General features: G+C 40.3%; 1 protein-coding gene across 1 annotated transcript in view; it reads left to right on the top strand.

Moving 5' to 3' along the window:
* Positions 1–23065, top strand: part of Drgx (Dorsal root ganglia homeobox) — a 367971-nt gene that overhangs the window by 87339 nt on the left and 257567 nt on the right. Inside the window, exons 2-3 of the mRNA XM_067147688.2 lie at positions 4634–4742; positions 21408–21499. Of these exons, the coding sequence (XP_067003789.1) occupies positions 4652–4742; positions 21408–21499 (183 nt within the window). The 5' untranslated portion in view covers positions 4634–4651. The remainder of the gene's footprint in view (positions 1–4633; positions 4743–21407; positions 21500–23065) is intronic.

Consider the following 23065-nt stretch of genomic DNA (forward strand, 5'->3'; position numbering starts at 1 on the left):
AATAGAACCTTATAATGAATTTCATGAGAAAGAAGAGAATATCATTCTTTGGTCATCTGTTGAGAACACCTCAAGACAGTTTAATACGCAGAATTTTGGAAAAGTTTTGGAAACAAAAGCAACAACCTGTCTGGATAAAATAAATAAAAGAAGACATGAAAGAATTTGATATAACACTGGAGGATTTAAATAATAAATCAAACAAAGTAAATAAATTGAAGAATAGTAAAGTTAGACTCATACAAAAATGTTATAAAAGAGAAACAACTAAAAGGGTATCTTCAGAAGAAGAACGACAACGAAGATCAGATAGAATGAAGAAATACTGGTAAATCAGAAAAGAAAAAGAACATAAAATATCATAGAAGACCGGACAGAAATTGACTACAGTGGTCCAATGCGGCCGTAAAAGCACAATAATAGACATAGTACCTTTCTGTATCGAACGCTCATTTTATGTCCTCCTTACATCTTTCATCATGTAGTTAGTTTGCTATCCAAGCAACAATATTATTAACATTATACTGGCAGCTTTCTCCGCGTTTTCTCGTTACCCTAGAATACCTCTCTCTCTGTTCTGTAGCAATCAATGCAGTGCGGTTGAGTTCTCGTACGAGGTTAATTATTGCAATGCACCGCGATAAATTTCAAGGTATATGAGCTAAACTGGCAGCGATCCTTGTGTTCGGCCCACACACACAATCATTTGCATTGTTTATTTAATCGAAGGGGTTTTGGCGCAGCTGAACATAGTTCCCGTCTGTGCATTACTCTCTAACCCGCAAACCAAAATCCATTCAATAATTCAAAGTCGCGCATTCATGGAGTGTGCGTTAGCGCGTAAACACATTTGTCGAAACGGCACGTATGTGTGTCTTGACAAAGCATAGTACTGCAGCGAAATGTGATTTACACAGGCGATTTAGCGAGTAATCAAGTGCACGGATATTCGCTCAATACGTGAGGCAAACATCGCCCGGCCTTTCATGTGCTGTCTCGTGTAAACATTTACTCCGGCTGAAAGGTCAATAAATTGGATTAAATGTACAGAGTGAAGGGGGAAATGGAATACGTTACCAATGTGGAAAATTAAATCAGTGCATTTGATTAGTCAATTAAAAAGATGGAAATTAAATGTGTTATTTGATTTAAGTCAATTTAAAAGTACTCCACTAGTGAAAGAAGTCTCCACTTTTTAGCTTCCTTTAAATTTGTTCCAATAAAAGGCTAAAGTCAACTGCACATTTGTAGCATGTTAATTAATTTATTTGTCATCAGGCTTGTGGCGTGCGCAGCGAGTTCTCCAGCTCTGCGAGTGCTGATTCCATAACGACAAAAACTAGTCCCTACTCTCATTCAAATAGACTGTAATTGTTGTTTTTAAGGGGGGAAAGTTAGCTGGAATGACAGTCCAAACAGAAAACGGAGTATAAGCCTATTTGTGCATATGTACTGTATGTAGGATGATTAGAATTGAGAAGCTATATGACGGTGGCATAGCGGTCCCGGTCTAGAAAGCCAAGAATAATGGCCAAGAGGATTCGTCGTGCTGACCACACGACACCTCGTAATCTGCAGGCCTTCGGGCTGAGCAGCGGGCTGTAGTGTCATGGGGTTTGCTTTTTTATGTATGTAGGGACGATTGAAGCAATACCGACTTTATGTACGATCTTATAAGCAAAGTGCGTGAAGGATGGAGATGAACAGTCCCCGAATTTAGGCAGTACGTGGTTCGAATGCAAACTAATTTTTTTTAGTAGGAAATGTCGTCTAACTCGCTCTTCCATAATGCAGAGAGAGCAAAATATCGTCGGTTTCATTTATTGTATGGCTTTTGGTGTCGGGAGAATCCGAGTACATGTTCGGCTCGACTGGTTCAGGGCTTTCTATATGACTTCCATAGGCGACCGGCACGTCTGGACGTGGGATAATGATAATAATGGTGATGATGATGATGATGATGATGAGGTAGGAAGAGGGTGAAAGCCAGTATCACCGAGATCGATAGATGCAGTCGCTCAAGTGCAGCCAGTATCCAGTATTCGAGAGATAGTGGGTTCGAACCCCCACTGTCGGCAGCCCTGAAAATAGTTTTCCGTGGTTTCCCATTTTCACATCAGTCAAATGCTGGAGCTGTACCTTAATTAAGGCCACGGTCGCTTAGTTCCCAGTCCTAGGCCTTTCCTGTTCTATCGTCGCCATAAAACCTCTCTGTGTCGGTGCGACGTAAAGCAACTTGTAAGCAAACGAAACCCAGTGTCGTAGCCTACTGCTGTCGAATAACACCATGGGGTCTGCACAAACCTTTACGTCTCCATTTGACGGACGGATCACCATCAACAGCTCCATATGCCCTCACTCCATATGATAACAGCGAGAGGTTTGGAATTTAATCCAGGATTTTGGCACGCAATCAATATTTAGAAATTATAGGCTATATCACCACCTCTCGTACCCTGCCGGCCAACATTCTAATTGTGGAGATTATCCACCAACGGGACTCGAACCACTTAGCGACGGTGTCAGATCATAGAGACTTGAAGCCATAACTATCATGGCCACCGGGCAGGTATTACTGTTATTTAATAATAATAATAATAATAATAATAATAATAATAATAATAATAATAATAATAATAATAATAATAATTGATCATTATAATTTCGTGTGGCTATTTTTAGCCTGGTGCAGCCCTTGTGAGGCTGACCCTCCGACAATGGTGGGTGGCATCTACTGTATGTGTGGGAAACTGCGTGCTATTGTAGCGCAGTATAGTGCTGTGTGAGTTGTAGGGATGTTGTTGACAGCACAAAACATCCAGTCCCCGAGCCGAGAAAATTAACCACTTAAAGTTAAAATTTCCGACTCAGCCGGGAATCGAAGTCGGGGCCATCTGAGCTGAAGGCAGTTACTAATCCAAGGAACCTGACATCATTATCATCATCATCATCATCATCATCACTACACAGCGAGACGCGCAGGCGACCCATGGGAGTCAAGCAGAAAGAGCTGGATTAGGCCCCAGGCATATCCCGAGACAACATACCCTTTATTATTATTATTATTATTATTATTACATATTTGCGAATAAGCTCATTAGGACTACGCAGAGTACTTAGAGGCGTGCTTTTGCCTTCCTTCCTTTGTGCCCATATTTCCTTCATTGTTTTACTGTGGGCTTCCATCTGTATTCAGACAAAGCTGTTCCGGAGTTCTTCTCTTGGTCATCTTGCCATTTGTGAATTTTTGATTTGAAGATCACCCAGTTCTGGACATCTGCTGGTGTAATCCCTGTCTGTTTCAGATTGGTTTTGATTTCGCCAATCCATTTCATTGTGTCTGTTTTGGCTTTAGTCGTGTTTTCATAGAATTCGACTATGGTTTTGTAAGTCTCTCTGGGTGCATTCTTTCAATGTGTCTATAGAATATTAACCTGCGTTTTGTGTGTTGTTTTATTTCTTGTCTGCTTCTGAGTAGCTATTGTCCGTCGGCGAGTTTTGGGCCTAGAATTTTTCGTACGATTTTGCGTTCCTTTTCTTCAATGTTCTCAATGTCTGCCTTCCTGTTTAAAATTAGAGTTTCTGATCCATAAAAGCATTCTAGTTTAATGACTGTATTGTAATGTCTTAGTTTTTTGTGCTTGGAGACACATTTATTTTTGTAGATATTTCTTGCATTAGTCGATATGCAGTTTTCATCTCTTGGCATGTGTTTTCATTGGTTTTTGTATCGAGTCCATTTTCCTGAACTGTTTCATCATGATACTTGAATTGTGATACTCGTTTAATTTTTCCATATCTTGTCTCCATTTTTAGTGCTTGTTTGTTGCAGGTCGTGTATTCTATCTTTTCACTATTATTATGCCCGGCTCCATGGCTAAATGGTTAGCGTGCTGTCCTTTGGTCAGAGGGGTCCCGGGTTCGATTACCGGCAGGGTCAGGAATTTTAACCATCATTGGTTAATATCACTGGCACAGGGGCTGGGTATATATGTCGTCTTTACCATCATTTCATCCTCATCACGACGTGCAGGTCACCTACGGGCTTCAAATCAAAAGACCTGCACCTGGCGAACCGAATATGTCCTCGGACACTCCTGGCACTAAAAGCTATACGGAATTCCATTTATTATATATATATGATTCGCTTGGGCCATCAAGGACCACGTTAAGTCTTGTTGCATTTGACACTGAACTTGGCCTTCTTCAGAGCCCAAATTTCCCTCATTCTTTATGAGTGGGCCTGCTTACGCTCCTCTGTACAAGGGGCACCGTGTCTTCTCTTCGGTTGCTCGTCTCGGTTTAGCCCGTTCGTCAATATTTTCTTGCGGAAGAGATCTCTGTTAAGGGCGTCTTCAGCTGAGATATGTAGCATTTTCAGGTCTTCTGTGGTATTTATAAACCAGGGAATATTATTATTATTATTATTATTATTATTATTATTATTATTATTATTATTATTATTATTATTATTATTATTATTAACAATAGCTGTTGACCATATGTCTAAAATAGGAATGCAGGTTTACTCCCTTTGATGTGAAACACTTCCTGCATTCTTTGAGCAGAGTTAACACTTTATTGACTCTGATGTTAAACTCAGTGTTGTTAAGGGTTGTTTTGTGTGTTTCAGATCGCGGGCCACAGAGGCATGTTCTGTTACCACTGTCCGCCGTCGTTACATCCGTCCACGGCGCCACGTTTACCGTCCTTGGAATACCCTTTCACGCCGACACATCCCTGTAAGTACTGTGATATCACTAATACTATTCTTTTCTCTTTGTTAGTTCGTTTCAGGTGAAGTAAGTATGTACTGAAGCATGGGGTAGCTTCTCCCACCCACGGGTGAAGTGTGAAAAAACGCGTTTACTGTACAGTCGTTCAAAAGGATAATGGTATTTTGTATTTCTCGCATCTATATTTTATCAGAATTTTAATTATTATCGAAAAGCGGCTTTATGTAGAACAAGGCTGAGGAAAGCAACGGAAAACTACCTCACTCGTCGGTGACAGCTGTTGGCGGAGCTGTGGAGGATGAAACCAGCCTTCGGGCTTAATACCTAACACAACATTGAACAAGGCAGTAAAGGAAATAAAAGAGGAATTTGGAAAAGAGCTCATAATCCAAGAAGAGGAAATCAAAACACTGTGAATTGCCGATGATATTGTTATTTTATCTGAGACTGCAGAAGATCTGGAGAAATTGCTGAATGGTATGGACAGAATAGTGGAGGAGTACAAGATGAAAATAAATCCAAAACAAAAGTAATTGAGTGCAGTCAAACGAAGTCAGGTGATGGAGGAAATGGAGGTGAAGTCTTAAAGAAAGTAGACGAATTTTGTTACTTTGGCAGTAAAATAAAATCATTAACGATGACAGAAGTAAGGAAAACCAAAAATGCAGATTAGCACAAGCAAGGAAGGCCTTTCTTAAGAAAAGAAATTTGCTTACTTCGAGCATTGATATACAAATTAGATGTTTTTGATGACTTTCGTATGGAGCGTGACATTGTATGGAAGTTTAACATGGACGATAACGAGCTCAGAAAGAAAGAGAATAGAAGCTTTTGAAATACGGTGTTACAGAAGAATGCTGGAGATGAGATGGAAGAACAGATCACGAATGAAGAGATACTGAATCGAGTTGGTGAGAGGAGACCGATTTGGCTAAATTTGACGAGAAGAGATGATAGGACACATCTTAAGATATACAGGAATTGTTCAGTTGGTGCTTGAGGGAAGTGTAGTCGGTAAGGATGGTAGGGGTAGATCAAGGTTTGAATAGACAAGTAGATTAGAGCAGATGTAGGGTGTAGTAGTTACGTAGAAATAAAAATATTAGCACAGCATAGGGTGGCATGGAGAGCTGCATCAAACCGATCTACGGACTGATTACTCAAACAACAACAACAACAACAAAATTAAATTTACCTTCCATATAGAGATAACCCCGTGGGTACCGACAAGAAACATTAAATCTATAGGTTTCATTGTTTCTAAGGGAACTGTATCTGCGAGGAACTTAAACAGTAATATGTTTTCATTTTTATGAGCGACTGTACATCGTGAACACTTTTCTGTATTCACTAGGTATATTTGGAATTAATTAAAATGAAAGAATTCCTAAGACTCGCAAACCTCCATCTCGATGCAGTACCTAGAAAAGTATGATTGTAGGAATTCGGTCTATTTAGCGGAATTTCAAGTAGGGAACCAGAACGGGTACTAATTTCATGGAATTAGGAGAAAAAAAAACGAAAATTGGAAGATAAATAAGTGGGGTTGCTCGTCGAAAGTAGTTGGTAAACGAGTGTCATTATGTGAAAATTCCTTCCTTCATTTATTCGTAGCCATCGCAATGTTTTGAAATGGAGTGGAACATGAGCGTCCTGTCGCAATTGGAAGGCGTATCGTATGTTCGCTGAAGGCACTCAGCTTGTTCAGCATTTAGACTGACTAGTAGACTAAAATTGGGAATAGGAGTGCTTGGATTAATAGTGAAGGATTTGTGACGTTTGAGGGGATATAGAGCTGCATGAATCTTTCCACATACATGGTGATCGAAAAAACAAAGTGAACCGAGTACATGAGCGTTAGCGCGTTGGTCATACTGAAGGGTAATTTGAAAAAATTACGTCGATACGTCGCGCCATTGTCATTTTATTAGCTGCTGAAGTTAGCCAATCAGAACGCTTCGTGGGAGAATTCAAATGGGCTTTGCGAAGTGGTGTAGCTAAATCTGCAGGTGGCTTGGTCAGGCTTGAAATCCATGCCGAGAAATGAGCATCAAACATTAACACACAGTGGGTTTCAACCAATGCACCGTAGCGTGCTTACTATGGGTCGAGCCTATCAGCAGGGAGGTCCTTGTTCAAGTCCCTCCCCTGGGGAAGTTTATTCTTCTGTTTCGCTCTCAAGCCGGTCATAAGCCACGAGCATATTTAGCAACACGAAGCGATCTGATTGGCTGACTTCAACATCTCATAAAATGACAACAGCGCGAGGTATGTAATTATATTTTGCAATTATGTATCAGTATGACCAACCCTCTGACACTCATATCCTTGGTTCACGTTGTTTCCGGCCATCCTGTATTTTAGTCACGTGTTCATTCTTAATACCAGTGATCTTTTTATTGCGAGTGGGTCTATCACGATTTTATTTTTCGATATTTTGAGCTACCGGCAGTGGTGGGACGTGTCGTAAGCCCGGCACGCGGTCCCAGTGTTATTGGTGCTGACACCCCCGGCTAATTGAGTCTTGGTGTTTAAATAATAGATCGGTGCCGGTCGCTGTAAGACAGCCGATGACATCATGACATAATCTGCCAGCAGGGGAGCTAGTTCCCTGGAGAGCCTCCCCTTGCAAAGTACATGGCATAATCCTCGTAATTCGGCTCATAATAGCGTTAGCAAATTAGGGGGAGAGATAGCGAACTTCAGACAACAATGGCTGTACAGTAGTGGGTCACGTGCCAACAATTACCACTCGTCTGCATGAAGAGAGTAAACACCACACTGAATTGGACGGGAATGTTGAAGGATAGAGTTCATCAAAAAATTACAAACTTTTACATTTCTTAAACTATAAATAAAGTTATTTCCACAACGAGTAGGTTTTCACGGATGGGCAGGATATGTGCCCCAACATTATTATTATTATTAGTCTGTAATTTAATTATTATTGTGTTTTTTTCTGTTATCCGTTTACACTCCAGGGTCGGTTTTATACCCCGGATTCTCTGAGGGATCCCACGTCTACCGCCTCAAGGGCAGTGTCCTCGAGCGTGAGACATTTTGTCGAGGATCCATTTGGGTTGAAGGACCAGTACCTCGCCCAGGTGGTCTCACCTGCTATGCTGAAAAAGTACCTTGTGTGGGATGGGTAGATTCGAAGGGATAGCCCAGTAAGAGAGAAGGAAACTGCCGTGGCCTTGAGTTAGGTACCATGCCGGTATTTTGCCTGGAGAAGAAGTGGGAAATAACGGCAAACCTCTAGGGTAGCTGAGGGTGGGAATCGACCTCCCGAGGCTGAGTGGACCCCGTTACAGCCATCGTACCACTTTTAAAATGTCTTGGCACAATCGGAAATCGAACCCGGGCTCCCGGATTGGCAGCTAATAACACTAACCACTACACCACAGTGGCGGGCGTTCATTTATTTATGTATTTATTTTATTTATTTATCAATAGAGTTCATTCGTAACTTAGCCTTTATCCCCTCATTCCGAGTACCCGCCTGACATTGTCCCCACCCGTTTGTATCAGCGATCATTCTCGTTACATTCATTCATGTCCGTTACTTCTAACTTATGAATAAGACATCATGGGTTCATCCATCTTTCACACCTGTAAAGCAAAGTTGCTCTGAAACCAGACCGTGTAATGATAGTTTCGTCCAGGAGCTGATTTTCTTCAGCAGAATACTATTGATCACACCTGGAAGCTCACTGCATTAGCCTTACTGCACTTTGATTCAATCTCACTTAATATACTACCATCCTGAAATAACACACATGAAGTGACACACTCTAAGCGATCTTTCTGTTCCTGATTTGTACTCAAAACCTGGCATTCAATTCTCTTAGAATTCTTGCCTATTGACAACAATATCAGTATTGGAAAGGATAATTTCCGTGTCATACTCGTTGCACCTATTTTCAGATTGCATGATATTAGACTGCAGGCTGTCAGAACCATCTGCCATTAAGACCAAATCGTCGGCATAGGTCAGACTGCTTACTACATTTTCACCTAACTCATTCCCTCCCTGCCACTTTATACCTTTTATTAGATGATCCATAGAAACTATGACCAACAAAGGTGAAAGATTACAGCCTTGAATAATACCTTTATGTACCTTGAACGAAGAACTCATTTTACCTTTAATTCTCATTGCAGCCCAATTGTCAATATAAATGTCTGATTGTTTGTAATAACCTTCTAATAATAATAATAATAATAATAATAATAATAATAATAATAATAATAATAATAATAATAATACGGAGTCAGTGTCGGCCGTAAGAGATGATAGGATGTCATATTTTGGTCTGAATGGTGGTTATTTAACGTAAATATCCAATGTTTCCGGTTTTATATTCGACTAATTATGCGGGTTCTGAAGATATCGATGTGCTACAAACTTTCCCGTGCGTAAGTTTAATGTCCTTGGAACTTATAACCGGTACAAGACCGATGTATTTGAGCACTTTGAGATACCACAGGACTGAGCCAGGATCCCCCGACAACTGGGTTCAGAAATCTAGTGTGCTACGCTCTAAACCATATGGCGTGGCTTCTTTACTTTGGAATTATTTTCATAGACAGCTTCCTTGCTTTTAGGCACTAATAACTCTGCTAGAACTCTATATAAGGGACCCTGAGTGCCTTCGGAAGTGCACTAATCAACCTGTCGTAACGTTAACCAGTTAGATTATTTTCAGTTAACAAGTCAGGCGGACTGAATCCAAGAGGGACTGTTAATCTTCCACATTGCTTTCAACCTGCCTGTGTCTGTGTCGAGAAAGCGTCGATATGGAGTGAGTCGTTGTCGTGCTGAGGATGGCTTGCCCAGATTGGGATACTCGAGAGGACGTAGCCTCGGTGATCCAAACTACCCAAATGTTCTAATTTGAATTTCAAGGACAATACAATGCGGGTGTGCAAACTCAACACTCTATAATTATGTGTAAAGCAGATAAATGACCCTTCCTAGTCTGCTGACAAAGGGGAATGTGTTTTATAGGGGCATTTAAAGGAACCGATAATAATCTTTAGATGTCAGGGTAGCTTGGAAACTTAAATCTAACCGTTCTAGATTAAACAAAAATAATGTAAGAGTACAAGAAGAAACCACGAGAATATTTTGGAAATAACTAGGACATACTACATCAAGTAACAGGGAAAACTTTCTGGAGTTTAATAAATACATTTAGGAAGTGACCGGGCTGGAGGGGGGGGGGGTTTTGAAGAGATAAATAAGCAGTGCTTTGAGAAAATCAGGTGAAGGACTCATTGCATATCCTGAGATATCACTGACAGATGGAGGAAATGTATTGGAACCCCTCTGTTGAAGTCCCCAACAAAGGAGTTCATTGATAGGAAAACGACGGCAATGAAATTACGCTTCTCGCGCTGAGTAGCCCAGGCGGTGGAGCGCTGGCCTTCTAGATTTACTGGCAGGTTAAAGAACTCCTGGGTGCAAAATTCCGGCATCTGGTCATCTCGGATAACCGTAAAAGAATTTAGTGGGACGTACAATCTATGTTATTCTTATTCTTATTCCGTATGGGGTATCCAAAGTCTTTATGGTTTACCGATTACAGTTCTAGGATAGGCAGAAAGAGATGGTATTTGAATTCTTGGAACAAAGTCGCCTGTCCCATATTCTACATTTCCTTAAATTTGAAATCGAGGTCGATATTGATCTGGAGAAGGTGAGATTTAAAAATGTACGTATCCTGTATGTGAGCATCTTTGGCTATTTTACATAACCGGCGACATGTTTTTGTTTGTTTGGTCCAACTCATGATCTGAAGCTCACAGGTTTGATTCCAGCCGAGTGTTTACAGGGTGGTCAAAAATCATAGCATATTCTGCGTCATTGCAGTAGGCACGTCGGCGCGGTTTTTATCACCTTACAAAATTAAATCAACGCAGGCAAAGGCACATTTCAGTAGAATTCTAATTTCATTGCTAAGTAGCCAGCACAATCGATATGTCGAAATTGTCAGGTAGGCCGTCTAGATGACACCTACAAGTTCTTCTTCTTCTTCTTCTTCTTCTTCTTCTTTTCATCGGCACAATTATTAACAGTGAGGGTAGATGCAGCTGATCGACCACAGTACTACCACTGAAATCGTTTTTGAGTTTTGTTTTGACTGCATTACTGCTTTCAGTTTGTCTGTAGGTTACTTTTTGCCATTTGTCAAATAAGCATTCAAATATTCTTGAGGGTTCTTCTGCTAAATTACATTGTTCTGGTTATGTTTTCTTTATTTCCTTTTTCACTATTTGATGTCATTGTAAAATGGTGATTTAATCAGTTAAAATTATCAACATAAAACACACGCTGACAGACACGAAATCCAATGTTAAATGCATGGGGGAACTCTCGGTCCCTTTGAAATCAAAACGGGAGTAAGACAAGGAGATTGGCTTTCACACCTTTACTCAACAACCGCCTCCTGGCGCAAAGAGAAATTAGTCCTCAAAATTCACCAAGCAATCACTTTAGGCAGAGGAAAATTAGGGTTAGGTTAGCCAGCATTTGCAGACGACCTAGCAATCTTATCCCGAGACATTTGAACAGCCCAAAGTTAAGTTGACCCCTGAAAGAAATAGCGGAAACGTCGGCCTTTAGACAGCTTCTGAAAAGACAAGAATATATGACCTGCAACAAATAAGCACCAAAATTCATGGAGAAAAAATATGGCAAAATTAATTAAACGAGAATCAGAATTTAAATATTTCGGTGAAACAAGTCAGGAAAACACACTCGAAATAAAAGCCAATAAAATTCGATGTCCAAAGATGGAAACTGAACATCGAATAACTCAAAATATCTACAGCAAAAATGTATCTCCAAGCACACAAGACTAAGACATTACAATACAGTCATTAAACCAGTATAGCTTTATGGGACAAAAACGATAATTTTGATCAGGAAAGCAGACATTGAAGACATTGTAAAAAATGAAAGCAAAATAAGAAACATTCTAGGCCCAAAACTCGCCGACGCACAATATACTGACTCAGAGGCAGACAAGAAATCAAACAATATAAATTTTTTTATAGAGACTCTGGTTCTATGGACATATTAAAAGAATGCCTACAGATAGACTTAAAAACAAATATTCGAATTCTATGAAAACAGGAGTAAAGCCAAAACAGACACAATGAAATGGATTAGCGAAATCAAAACCGATTTGCAGCATGCATGAATTACACCAGCAGAGTTCCAAATCAGGGTAATCTTCAGACCTAAATTCGAAAATGGCAAGTTGACCAAGAGGAAAGACCAAAGAAGACCGGAACGACCTGGTCTGAAGATATAAAGTTAGCCCACATTAAAAGAATGAAAGAATTATGGGCACAAATAAAGGCAAATGCACGCCTCTAATGGGCTAAAAAATAGTCAAGTTGACATAACAAAATGATTTTATCACAAAAAAACCTAATAGTTTCATACTTATTTTTTCATATAACCGCCAAAACGATTTAGGCATTTCTCCTGTCGTGACACCAGTTTTGCAATGCCCTCTGCAAATAGTTCTGACGCCAGTGAGGTAATGTGCGTCTGGAGAGCCTCCTGTTCCATGAAGTCCACCAACAAGACAAGACACCTTTATAATCCCAAGAAACGACAACCATTTTTTTCCTGTTCCCCAGTGACAATTTCAACTTTTTTTGACTTGTTTGGAGAAGAAGGATGCATCCACTGCTTAGACTGCTCTTTGGTTTCTGGAATGTAATACAGGACCCAAGTTTCATCACCAAAAAACTCCTCCCCCTCACTGTGGTAACACGTACGAAACATTACTGCTGACACTATTCGCCGAGTTTTGTGATAGTCACTGAACACGGCTGGGACCCAACGTGAACAAAGTGTCCAGTATCCTGAGTTTTAAGTCACAGTTGTGTACAGAGAAGACCCTGCAATGTCTAGGATTGATGTAGAAAGTTCACTGATAGGTGTACAAACGAAGAACTTCAGCAGGCTGTCCATACGCACATTACATTACTGGTGGCAGACTTCTTTGCAGAGAGTATCGGAAAGCTGGTAAATGAAATGGCGTATGGCTTTTAGTGCCGGGAGTGTCCGAGGACATCTTCGGCTCGCCAGGTGCAGGTCTTTTGATTCGACTCCCGTAGGCGACCTGCGCGTCGTGATGAGGAGGAAGACGACACACACACACCCAGCCCCCGTGGCCACACAAAATAACCAATTAAGGTTAAAATTCCCGACCCTGCTGGGAATCGAACCCGGGACCCCTGTGACCAAAAGCCAGCACGCTAACCATTTAGCCATGAGTGTCACGATACGACAAATACCTAAATCGTTTTGGAGATTATGTGGAAAAATACTGTAAGTATGGAACTACTAAGCCTTTAGTGATAAAATCATTTTGTGACGAAGCTAGATAGCTGCAGTCGCTTAAGTGCGACCAGTATCCAGTAATCGGGAGATAGTGGGTTCGAGCCCCACTGTCGGCAGCCCTGAAGATGGTTTTCCGTGTTTTCCCATTTTCACACCAGGCAAATGCCGGGGCTGTACCTTAATTAAGGCCACGGCCGCTTCCTTCTACTTCCTAGGCATTTCTTATCCCATACTCGCCATAGGACATATCTGTGTCGGTGCGACGTAAAGCAAAATAACAAAATCATTTTGTTATGTCAATGTGTCTGTTTTATAGCCCATCAGTAGTTGAAAAAAACAGCCCTGGTATATAAAATTATTAAAACGTTTTAATTGAACTTCGCGAGTTATTTTCCGAAACATCTGTTTTATTTGCAGAGTTTTAGGAAAATGGCCTTTTACTGAAGTGTGGATAGTGATCATGTCTAAGGTTTCCAGTGAGCCCTTGGAGCCCTTACAAGTTGGAAGCCGCTGGTCGAGAACATAACAGTACGAATTGAAATAAAAAAGTAATTCATTATTAACTAATAAAATTTCTCAACACATTCCCTACGTATTGTTACTCTTGCTTGTTCCGTCATGTCGCGTGCCACGTGCTCCAGTGCGCCTACGACGCGCCTGTACCGCTCTCTGTAGCCTGAAGTCCGAACCATATTTCTGTTGGCGTGAGGCGCGCTCTACTAACATCATTATATGTGTCGTATAAACTAATTTATCTCAATTTTTCTCGATCAATTATTAAATAATTAAGTAGGATAATACAGGGAATTGAAGTCGCATCAGGTGGTGCTTCTCGCCGGCGATCTCTAATGATATTACAGTACAGTCGCGGACCGTCACGAGGGAGCACAGTGTCTTCCCAAGTCCAGTGGAGGGACTGTGCACGTTCAGTGCGCCTCTGAATAGGCAATATCTGTTTCAAATATTGACCTATTCAGCACTTACTAGTAAAGGTAGGCATAGATTTATTTATTTCCTATTTCATTTCATATAGCCTACTTTTAAAATACATCAGTTCACAAACCGTGAATGATCACAAGGATCCAGATTTTTTACAATTTATACGATGACAACCGAAAAATGAAAAATATTGTAAAGAAAAGAATGCTAAGCCGTTTGTCATTTAGGAGTAGTATAAGTGATGATTCGCCTCTGTGGTGTAATGGTTAGGGTGACTAGCTGTCATTCTGGAGGACCGAGTTCGATTCCCAGCTCTGCCACGAAATTTGAAAGTGGTAGGATGACTGGAACAGGGTTCACTGCCGGGATGCGTGGCTCAGGCGGTTGAGGCACTGGCCTTTAAATCCCAACTTGGCAGGGTCGAACCTAGCTCAATCCGGTGGTATTTAAAGGTGGTGAAATACGTCAGCCTCGTGTCGGTAGATTTACTGGCACGTGAAAGAACTCCTGCGGGACAAAGTTCCGGCAAGTAGTTAGTGGGACGGAAAGCAAATAAAATTAGTCTATTATTATTATTATTATTATTATTATTATTATTATTATTATTATTATTATTATTGATTTGAGCAGTGTTGCCGAGTTCTGCAATGAAAGTTTTTACGCCACTTGATAGAATGTGAAACAAAATAAATCGCCAGAAGGGATCAAAATCATGGCACCTCCACGCAGTGCTTCTCTGGACATCGCAAGAAACCAGGAAGATTTTTATTTATCTTACATAGTACAACTAAAAATAAAACTTTTACTTACAGAAAATACCCAAGGCAAGAACGGATAGGTCAAGCATCTGTCAGCTTACATTCGGGAGATGACAGTTTCGAACCCCACTGTCGGCAGCCCTGAAGATGGTTTTCTGTGATTTCCTATTTTCACACCTAGCAAATGCTGGGGCTATACCTTAATTAAGGCCACGGTCGCTTCCTTCAACACTCCTAGCCCTTTTCTGTCCCATCGACGCCATAAGACCTATCTGTGTCGGTGCGGCGTAAAACAACTAGTGAAAATGAAAATCCACAGCCTGTTTCCAGTCATTCTACCGGGTTAGGAATGGGATGAATGAATCCCCCATCTAGCGGCGAGGATAGGAATTGTGCCGGATGCCGAAGCCTGTCGCACTCCTCTGGGGTAATGATTAATGACTGACAGATGAAATGAAATGATATTGGAGAGTGTTGCTGGAGTAGCCGGAGAAAAACTTGTCCCGCCTCCGCTTTGTCCAGCACAAATCTCACATGGAGTGACCGGGATTTGAACCACGGAACCCAGCGGTGAGAGGCCGGCGCGCTGCCGCCTAAGCCACGGAGGCTCTGCGTAAAACAACTATTAAAAAAAACAAAAAACAGATAACACCGCCAAACCTGTCGAGGGAAAATGTAATCGAGCATGGGTACAAAATATTTCATTACAGAGAACATGGAACTTTTACACAGCAAGGCCAACGCCTCAACCGACTAAGCCACTCAGTCCGGCAGAGATTTATTTTTCAAAAAAACGAGAAAAAGCTGCCTAACTATTATGTACGAACAAATAAGCAGCTCTATGCAGAATTTCACTCCCACCAGCCTCATGGTGCTTGAGGTGTCGTGGTAGCAAATGAGTTATTTGAAGACTGAGGGAGAAAAGTGATTTGTGTAGAATCCGTGATTTGTATGCCATCCAATAGCTCAAAGATTTCACTATGTACGACTTTTATTACAGCAGAATGAATCCTGTTATGAAGCAAGATTAGTGCATGTGAAGAAAAGCGACATAGTAGGAGAGAAACTGACAAGCGGGGTAACCTTACAAGCCTACGAACGCTAAAGTTGCTGATGTTGCCCCAACTGTATAACAGTAGAATAAAGTTACCATTCACTTCTTTTCTTGTCTTGGTGGTTGATGGTATCTGCTTCTGTAGTATTTTGAAGCTGAATCATAATCGTGTGCAATTTTTTAATACAGTATGTCGATGAAATAACAGTAAACAGTAGACGTTAAAAGTTATTTTTTAAAGATTTTTAAAGATGTAAGTTATTAAGGAGAGAAATGTTCAGAGAAGAGTCAGGACAGCGTCGTATTGGTGATGTTTTCTAATGGACGTGTTATACAATATATTAAGTTACTGTAACCAATGGTTTGATGTTTGAGTCATCAGCCCATAGAGTGGTTTTATGCAGCACTCCATACCACCCTGTTAATCTTTTCATTTCTACGTAACTGCTACATCCTACATCTACTCTAATTTGTTCTTCATGTTCATGCCTCGGTGTGCCCCTACTGTTATTACGGTCTACACTCCCCTCAAAAAGCAACTGAAGAAGACCTGAGTGTCTTAAGATTTGCCCTATCAATCTGTCTCTCTTCCGGTAAAATTTCGCCAGATCGTTCTCCCTCACCAGAATTTCTTCATTCGTGATTTGATCTACCCATCTCACCTTCAGTATTCTTCTACAACACCACATTTCAAAAGTTTGTATTATCTTTCTTTCTGAGCTCGTTATCGTCCATATTTCGCTTCCATGCAATGCCAAAGTCCAGACTGGAGTCTTCAAATACATTTTTCTAATTCCTATATCAATGTTCTAAGTGAGCAAATATCTTTTCTTAACAAAGGTCTTCCTTGGTTGTGCTGGTCTGAATTTTATGTTCTCCGTACTTCTGACATCATTAGTTATTCCACTACCCAAGTAAACAGCTACAGCCTTGCCTCACTCCTTTTTGGATTGCTGCTGCTTTTTCATAGCTTTCGATTCTTATTTCTGCAGACATATTTTTGTACAGATTGCAGAAAATTATTCTTCTGCGGTATCTGATTCCGATTACCTTCAGAATATCAAACAGCTTGGTACAATTAACATTATCGAATCCAGTTTAAACTCTTATTCTGTTGTTTCCCTAGTTTTAGCTGCAAAATGTTGAAAGGATTTTCAAAATACATAAAAACATAATAATAACATATTAGACCAACGTATTATGTTTCCCAGTAACTTAAGTAACGTTAATTGGTCATTTCTTGCGTGAATTACGAACTAGAATTTATATATTTACATTTAAGGGAAGTTCGAACACTAAAAGTAAATTATTTTTGTATTTTTATATTTTCATTCTACAGAATAATCAGTAATTTCATGACTCGATTGTTAAGAAACTCATTCTATAAACAAGCTTTTGATGTTAAGATATAGTTCAATATTGGGTGAGGAAATGTATTTCTGCACAACCAAGGATATTTGCCTAGCAATACTGTACACCCGCTATACAGTGTAGGCAGATCACCACAATCAAGGGTACACTAACATAGCGGTTCAATCAGTATATAGCTGCGATAATGCAAGCGTCTATTTTATCGTACATAATCTGCTCCTCGTCACCAGTCACGAATCGTTGCAGGAAGGGATCATAATGATTGTGTATGAACAAAGAATCGCAGATGCTCATGCCCTGAGCCAAATTCTGTTCACTCAGTTGATGTGGCATTGAGACGTAACCAAGCCTTTCCAGTTGATTCTTCAGATTACGGGACGATATATTCGGTTCCTGTGCTCATTTGTTCGTTGTAATCGTTGGGCTGTCTTCAAGTAACTCTTTCAGGCTTTCAACGTCAGTACCCACAGTCCTTTCGATGCAAGATTTGTCTTTTAAAGAAAAATTCCTGAGCGAAATCATGAAAGCACTTTCGGCATATCCGATCACATACGGCATTTTTGTTATTAACAGGACAAACATGCCTGTTGATTTGTATTTTGCGCATGCAATAGTAATTGAGTGTAAGGTGCCTAAACTGATGCATATGAATGATGAATAATTTTCATAGCTCCACCGATAAGCAAGTTTTCATTCGGTTCACAGGGACTCGGGTTGGATTTCCGGTCAGACTGTGGCGTTTACCCGCGTCTGATAAAATCCTGTGGATTGGAGACTGGATGTTTATTTTCGTTTAATACACACTACTTCAAATGTACACAGCATATCAGACTACCTACCACTACACAGACAAGCAATAATGAATATATCTCACTACATACGGTTAGCGTAGGGAAGGGCATCCGGCCATAAAAAGGGTCAAGTCCAAATTTGCAAAGCAGTTCGCACTCGTGACCCCACTAAGATGTTGACAAACTGGAAGAATAATCATAAAAAGAAAGGGACTATCCTGAACATAGATGTATTGAAAAGAAAAATCAACGCAACAATGCATGTAATGCATGAGAAGTAATCAACATACCAGCCTGAGGACCACAAGCCTACAAACAACTGGTTGCTGAAGGCAAGCCGTGCGATGCAAGACGACGTCTCTCATGCGTTACTTTGCCACAGGTAATCATTATAAAGGAAGAATACCGTGAACATAAGACGATTGAGTAATATTGGTTTATATGGACTGGTGGTCCCTGCGTTTTTGATTAACATAAAGTAGGAAAACAGAATTAGCAACTATTTACATAGCATTGTTCATAACTTGAGTCCAGATGATTGGGCAGTAATAGGTTTGAATGCAAATCTACTGAAGCGAATAACACGTAAAGTCTATCCTCCATAACGATTATGCTATGAGCTTTGCATATACATTAGGGGTGCGGCCCATCAGAACCCCTAGAATCTATGTTACTCTTACTGCATTACGGAAGAGCGGATTAGTGGACACATCATAATAATGAAATTATTTTTCATTCTAACCTATTACTACATAAAAATCCTGTGTCTGTTCATAACTCTCCCATGATACTGTAATGAGATGACCATTATCCAGCAATTTGAACACCAAGATGGAGGAGGTGAGCCCTGTACCAATATGGAAGTTTTGTATGCATTATTCAGCCCAGTGGGATATTGAGGTATTTATTATTAATACAGACGTTGCATTTATAAACAAATAGATGTAAAACAAAATGCAGTGGCTTTTTAATGCCTTTTAAAAGACTAAACTCCGCTTGGAAACAACACAGTCCAGAGGAGAAAATCCCAAAACCTCAACATTAATTTCCTTGTCATAAAAAATTAACCGCGGATTTAAAATGCGAACGAGGCTTCCTGGCAGGTTCAGAATGCCGCCGGTAATTAAAATGTTTTATCCGCAATTACATGCCCCCAGCGCTCCCCGCGCCAGTTAGATGAATTATTCGAGCTAGCCGCGCCGTAGTGCGGTAACCATCTCCGTGACTAGAGCCCCATAATGCTGCACCTCGTCTGTATCGTTACCTCGACCAATGAGCTTCTTGCTGACCACGCACTGAAATCTCAATACTGTGTGGGTGGATTTAGAACGTTCTTTGGAGTAATTATAGCTCAGTGTTTTATTTGAATGACTGAATATAACCATGATCGGATCAAGCCAAGACCCTCTTCGGGAAACAATCTTAAATATTATGGTGATTATTATTTTAAGGGGACATACTAAAAGTTAACGATCTTCTCTTAACGTTACTCAGAGGAGAGAAGGGTCAATTTGCGACCCTCTGAAGAAGGTATCAGCAAATGAAAGGGAAGGGCTACAAGCACACGGATATGAAAGACTTCCCAGGCATGGCAAATATAAATCGAAGAAGAGCAAAAGTTGACCAAGAAAAGTCGAGTAATAAAGTTGAAAAATAAGGAGCCTGGCACAACCGAGACTCCGCTATGGGCTTCACGGTCACAAATTTACGCTCCCAAGTTGAGAGCATTGTTTCAAGCGTCTCTCACTACTGGCAGGGGACATGTAAAAATAAATCTGTAATACATTCACGATTTCTTTAATTGTTAGTGGTAGTCAAGATGATTATGGTTTCAAAAGGAAGTACCCGAAGATTACCAATCTCCCTTAATTCTAATTAAATGAGACAGAAAGGAAGAGATCCGATTTTTCGAAGAATGAAAGCTACCGGAAAAGGAAGATATATACCACGAAAAGTGTAAAAGAAGAATATTAAACTACATAGGCTTCGAAAATGTAATAACGTAGGAGTCAAAATATTTGGCCGAAGTTGACCAGGGGAGGAAGTCGGATAGGATGGGGGAATGAGAGGTGCCTGGCACAAGCAAATGGAAGCAAATACAGACTCAACTAGGGGCCTCGAGATCACAAGCCTAGGCTCAAAATCGGAGACCCCCTCAGGGTCCAAAGCACCGTCACAAGCAGGGAATACCGCAAATGTATAATAAATAAAGACTATCTTACACCCTTTAAATATATTAACTAACAAGAATCTTAAGTGTTTCTTACCAGCATTATGTTGCGTATTTAAGGTCCCTTCCATTGCTGTAGATTCTTCAGGTACGGTATATTGCGCTATCACTATCTTGTATTGCAGGTCTTTAACGAACTGGAACATAATGACAGGAAGTTGCATTCCCTCAAATACCACTGACCTTCACCGGGATCGAACACGCATTCTATTGGCTAATACCAGTGTTGAGGAACCCTGAATGAGTTCTTAATATTAAGTAATTTGTTATAACAAAAATTTTCGCTCCTCAGGTACAGAAGCATGTAGAACTTCAGGATTTGTGATAAGAAATGTGAAGCCGTTTAGAAACATGAAGAAATATTAAATTGTACAAAACCATGGTCAGGTCGAAACTAGAATACACGAGCGTAGTGTGGAACCCTAAGTGCAAAGTCCATGTATATCAATTTGAAAGAATGCTAAAGAAATACTTGAAATTTATACATTTTTAATTATTTCCACATCCACAAACAGTTTCTTACAACGAACTTCTGGTAAATTCAGAAATAGAGAGTTTAGAAAATCGAAGGCAGAAAGATGTGGTAAAGTTCACTTAAAAATAATACATTTGCAAATTGATAATCCCTAGTTCCTTTCCCTCCTGAATTTCCATGTGTCGCACCCAGGAATTCAAGATTCCGTATAAAATGTTTAGTTTAAGATATTAGAACTTGTGCCCACCAAACTTCACCACTTTACAAACTATGCAGTATCTATAACAGCGCATTTTAGTATAAACATGGTAATATTTTAAAAGGATTCCCGACTATTATCGAAAGATGACAATGATTACACAACACCATATGTTCAGTATATTGGAACAACGAATTGTAAACCAAAAGGATAAATTAGACTAGATTAGATTTAATCACCTCAGGCTAGGTAATATTAAGGAAAAATATTTGTATTTTTAACGGGTTGAAAATCCTGTAGTATACAAGAAAATTTGAATTAAATAAACAAGTTTTCTGATCGACCAGTACTGAAAATATTTCAAGGAATTCCTCTTAAGGCCAGGGATGTCGCTACACATATATCTACTATAAAATGGTTTATAAAATTTTATAATTTATTACTGTAATCTACTGTAAGCATAGTGTGACGTTCCTGTTCTGGTTGCAGATACCAGCTATTCGTACCACCCGGCGATCCATGACGACACGTTCGTCAGGCGGAAACAGCGCCGCAACAGGACTACCTTCACTCTTCAGCAGGCAAGTACCTTCACAGCATTCGCTTTGCATGCGTCATCCAAGAATTCATACTATCGTCACTGAATCACATTTACTGTGCTACTCGTTGGATATTTGTGTATGCCCTCACAACATGTGAGCAAATTATTCTTCGTACCCCACTGTCGGCAGCCCTGAAGATGGTTTTCCGTGGTTTCCCATTTTCACACCAGGCAAATGCTGAGGCTGTACCTTAACTAAGGCCATGACCGCTTCCTTTCCAGTCCTAGCCCTTTCCTGCCCCATCGTCGCCATAAACCTACCTGCGTCGGTGCTACGTAAAGCCAATAAAAAAAACAAAAAAAAAAAGCAAATTATTCTATCGTATTAAGAACATTATTTTGTTTCCTAAGGCTGTTGGAAGGTGAACTATTTGATAAGTTCCTTATCTGGAATTCTTTAAATATGAATTTATTTGAAATTAACTTCGTTTAACATTACTCCTGGAAATATCGATGGAAGTTTGTATAATATGGCCTAGATGGCCAAGGAATTCCGGTCGGCGTCTTCCTTCCTTGTAAGATGTGTATTTATTTCCTTCGTTTTTTACTTTATTAGTGGCTCGGGGCCCCTATTTTGCACTTAGTCACGTAAATTAAAAGATAATAAACATATAACTACGTAACAATATTATTTTTTATCCTACTCTGAACAGTTCTCCATCGTCTTCTAGGCATTGCTCCGACACTTCGGCCCATTCTGAACTCACATACCATAGCTTCGGAATCGTGATGATTACGATGCTTGTTGTTTAAAGGGGCCTAACATCTAGATCATCGGCCCCTAATGGTACGAAATGAGACAAAATGTAATGACAATTTAAAAGTCCAAAATCATCCACTGACCAGAATTCAAAACGTGATGACGAAGAATGAATGGATGAATATGAATTCAAAACAATCAGTGGACCCGACCCGCAATACCCCACATTCCCAGAAAATATCGTAAAACAATAGTATTACCACAGTCTAATATATACAGTCGCGAAGCTCTAATAAGAGGAAGGTTCATCCATTTGACAGCTGGAGCGACACTAGCACCTCCAGCGGCGAGGTAGAGGCAACTTGCTAGCAGACAACAGGGAACCTATTATCACTACAGTCTAAAATGGTCATAACTTCTGAACCATCTATGCAAATAATGTCCTGACAAGGTTATTGTAATCCTTATGAAATAGTGGAGGATGTCAAACAATTTATTTCGATGAGAAGTTCCAGGATAATATCAAAATATTTAATTTTAAAGGTTTTTTTTTGCTAGTTGCTTTACGTCGCACCGACACAAATAGGTCTTATGGCGACGATGGGACAGGAAAGGGCTAGGAGTTGGAAGGAAGCGGCCGTGAGCTTAATTAAGGTACAGCCCCAGCATTTCCCTGGTGTGAAAATGGGAAACCACGGAAAACCATTTTCAGGGCTGCCGACAGTGGGGTTCGAACCTACTATCTCCCGAATACTGGATACCGGCCGCACTTAAGCGACTGCAGCTATCGAGCTCGGTGAAGTTATTTTTCACCGCAGGCTATAACATAAAATCGCTTCTAGAGGG

The sequence above is a fragment of the Anabrus simplex genome, chromosome 1, assembly GCF_040414725.1.
Source record: "Anabrus simplex isolate iqAnaSimp1 chromosome 1, ASM4041472v1, whole genome shotgun sequence".
NCBI classification, from domain to species: Eukaryota; Metazoa; Arthropoda; class Insecta; order Orthoptera; family Tettigoniidae; genus Anabrus; species Anabrus simplex.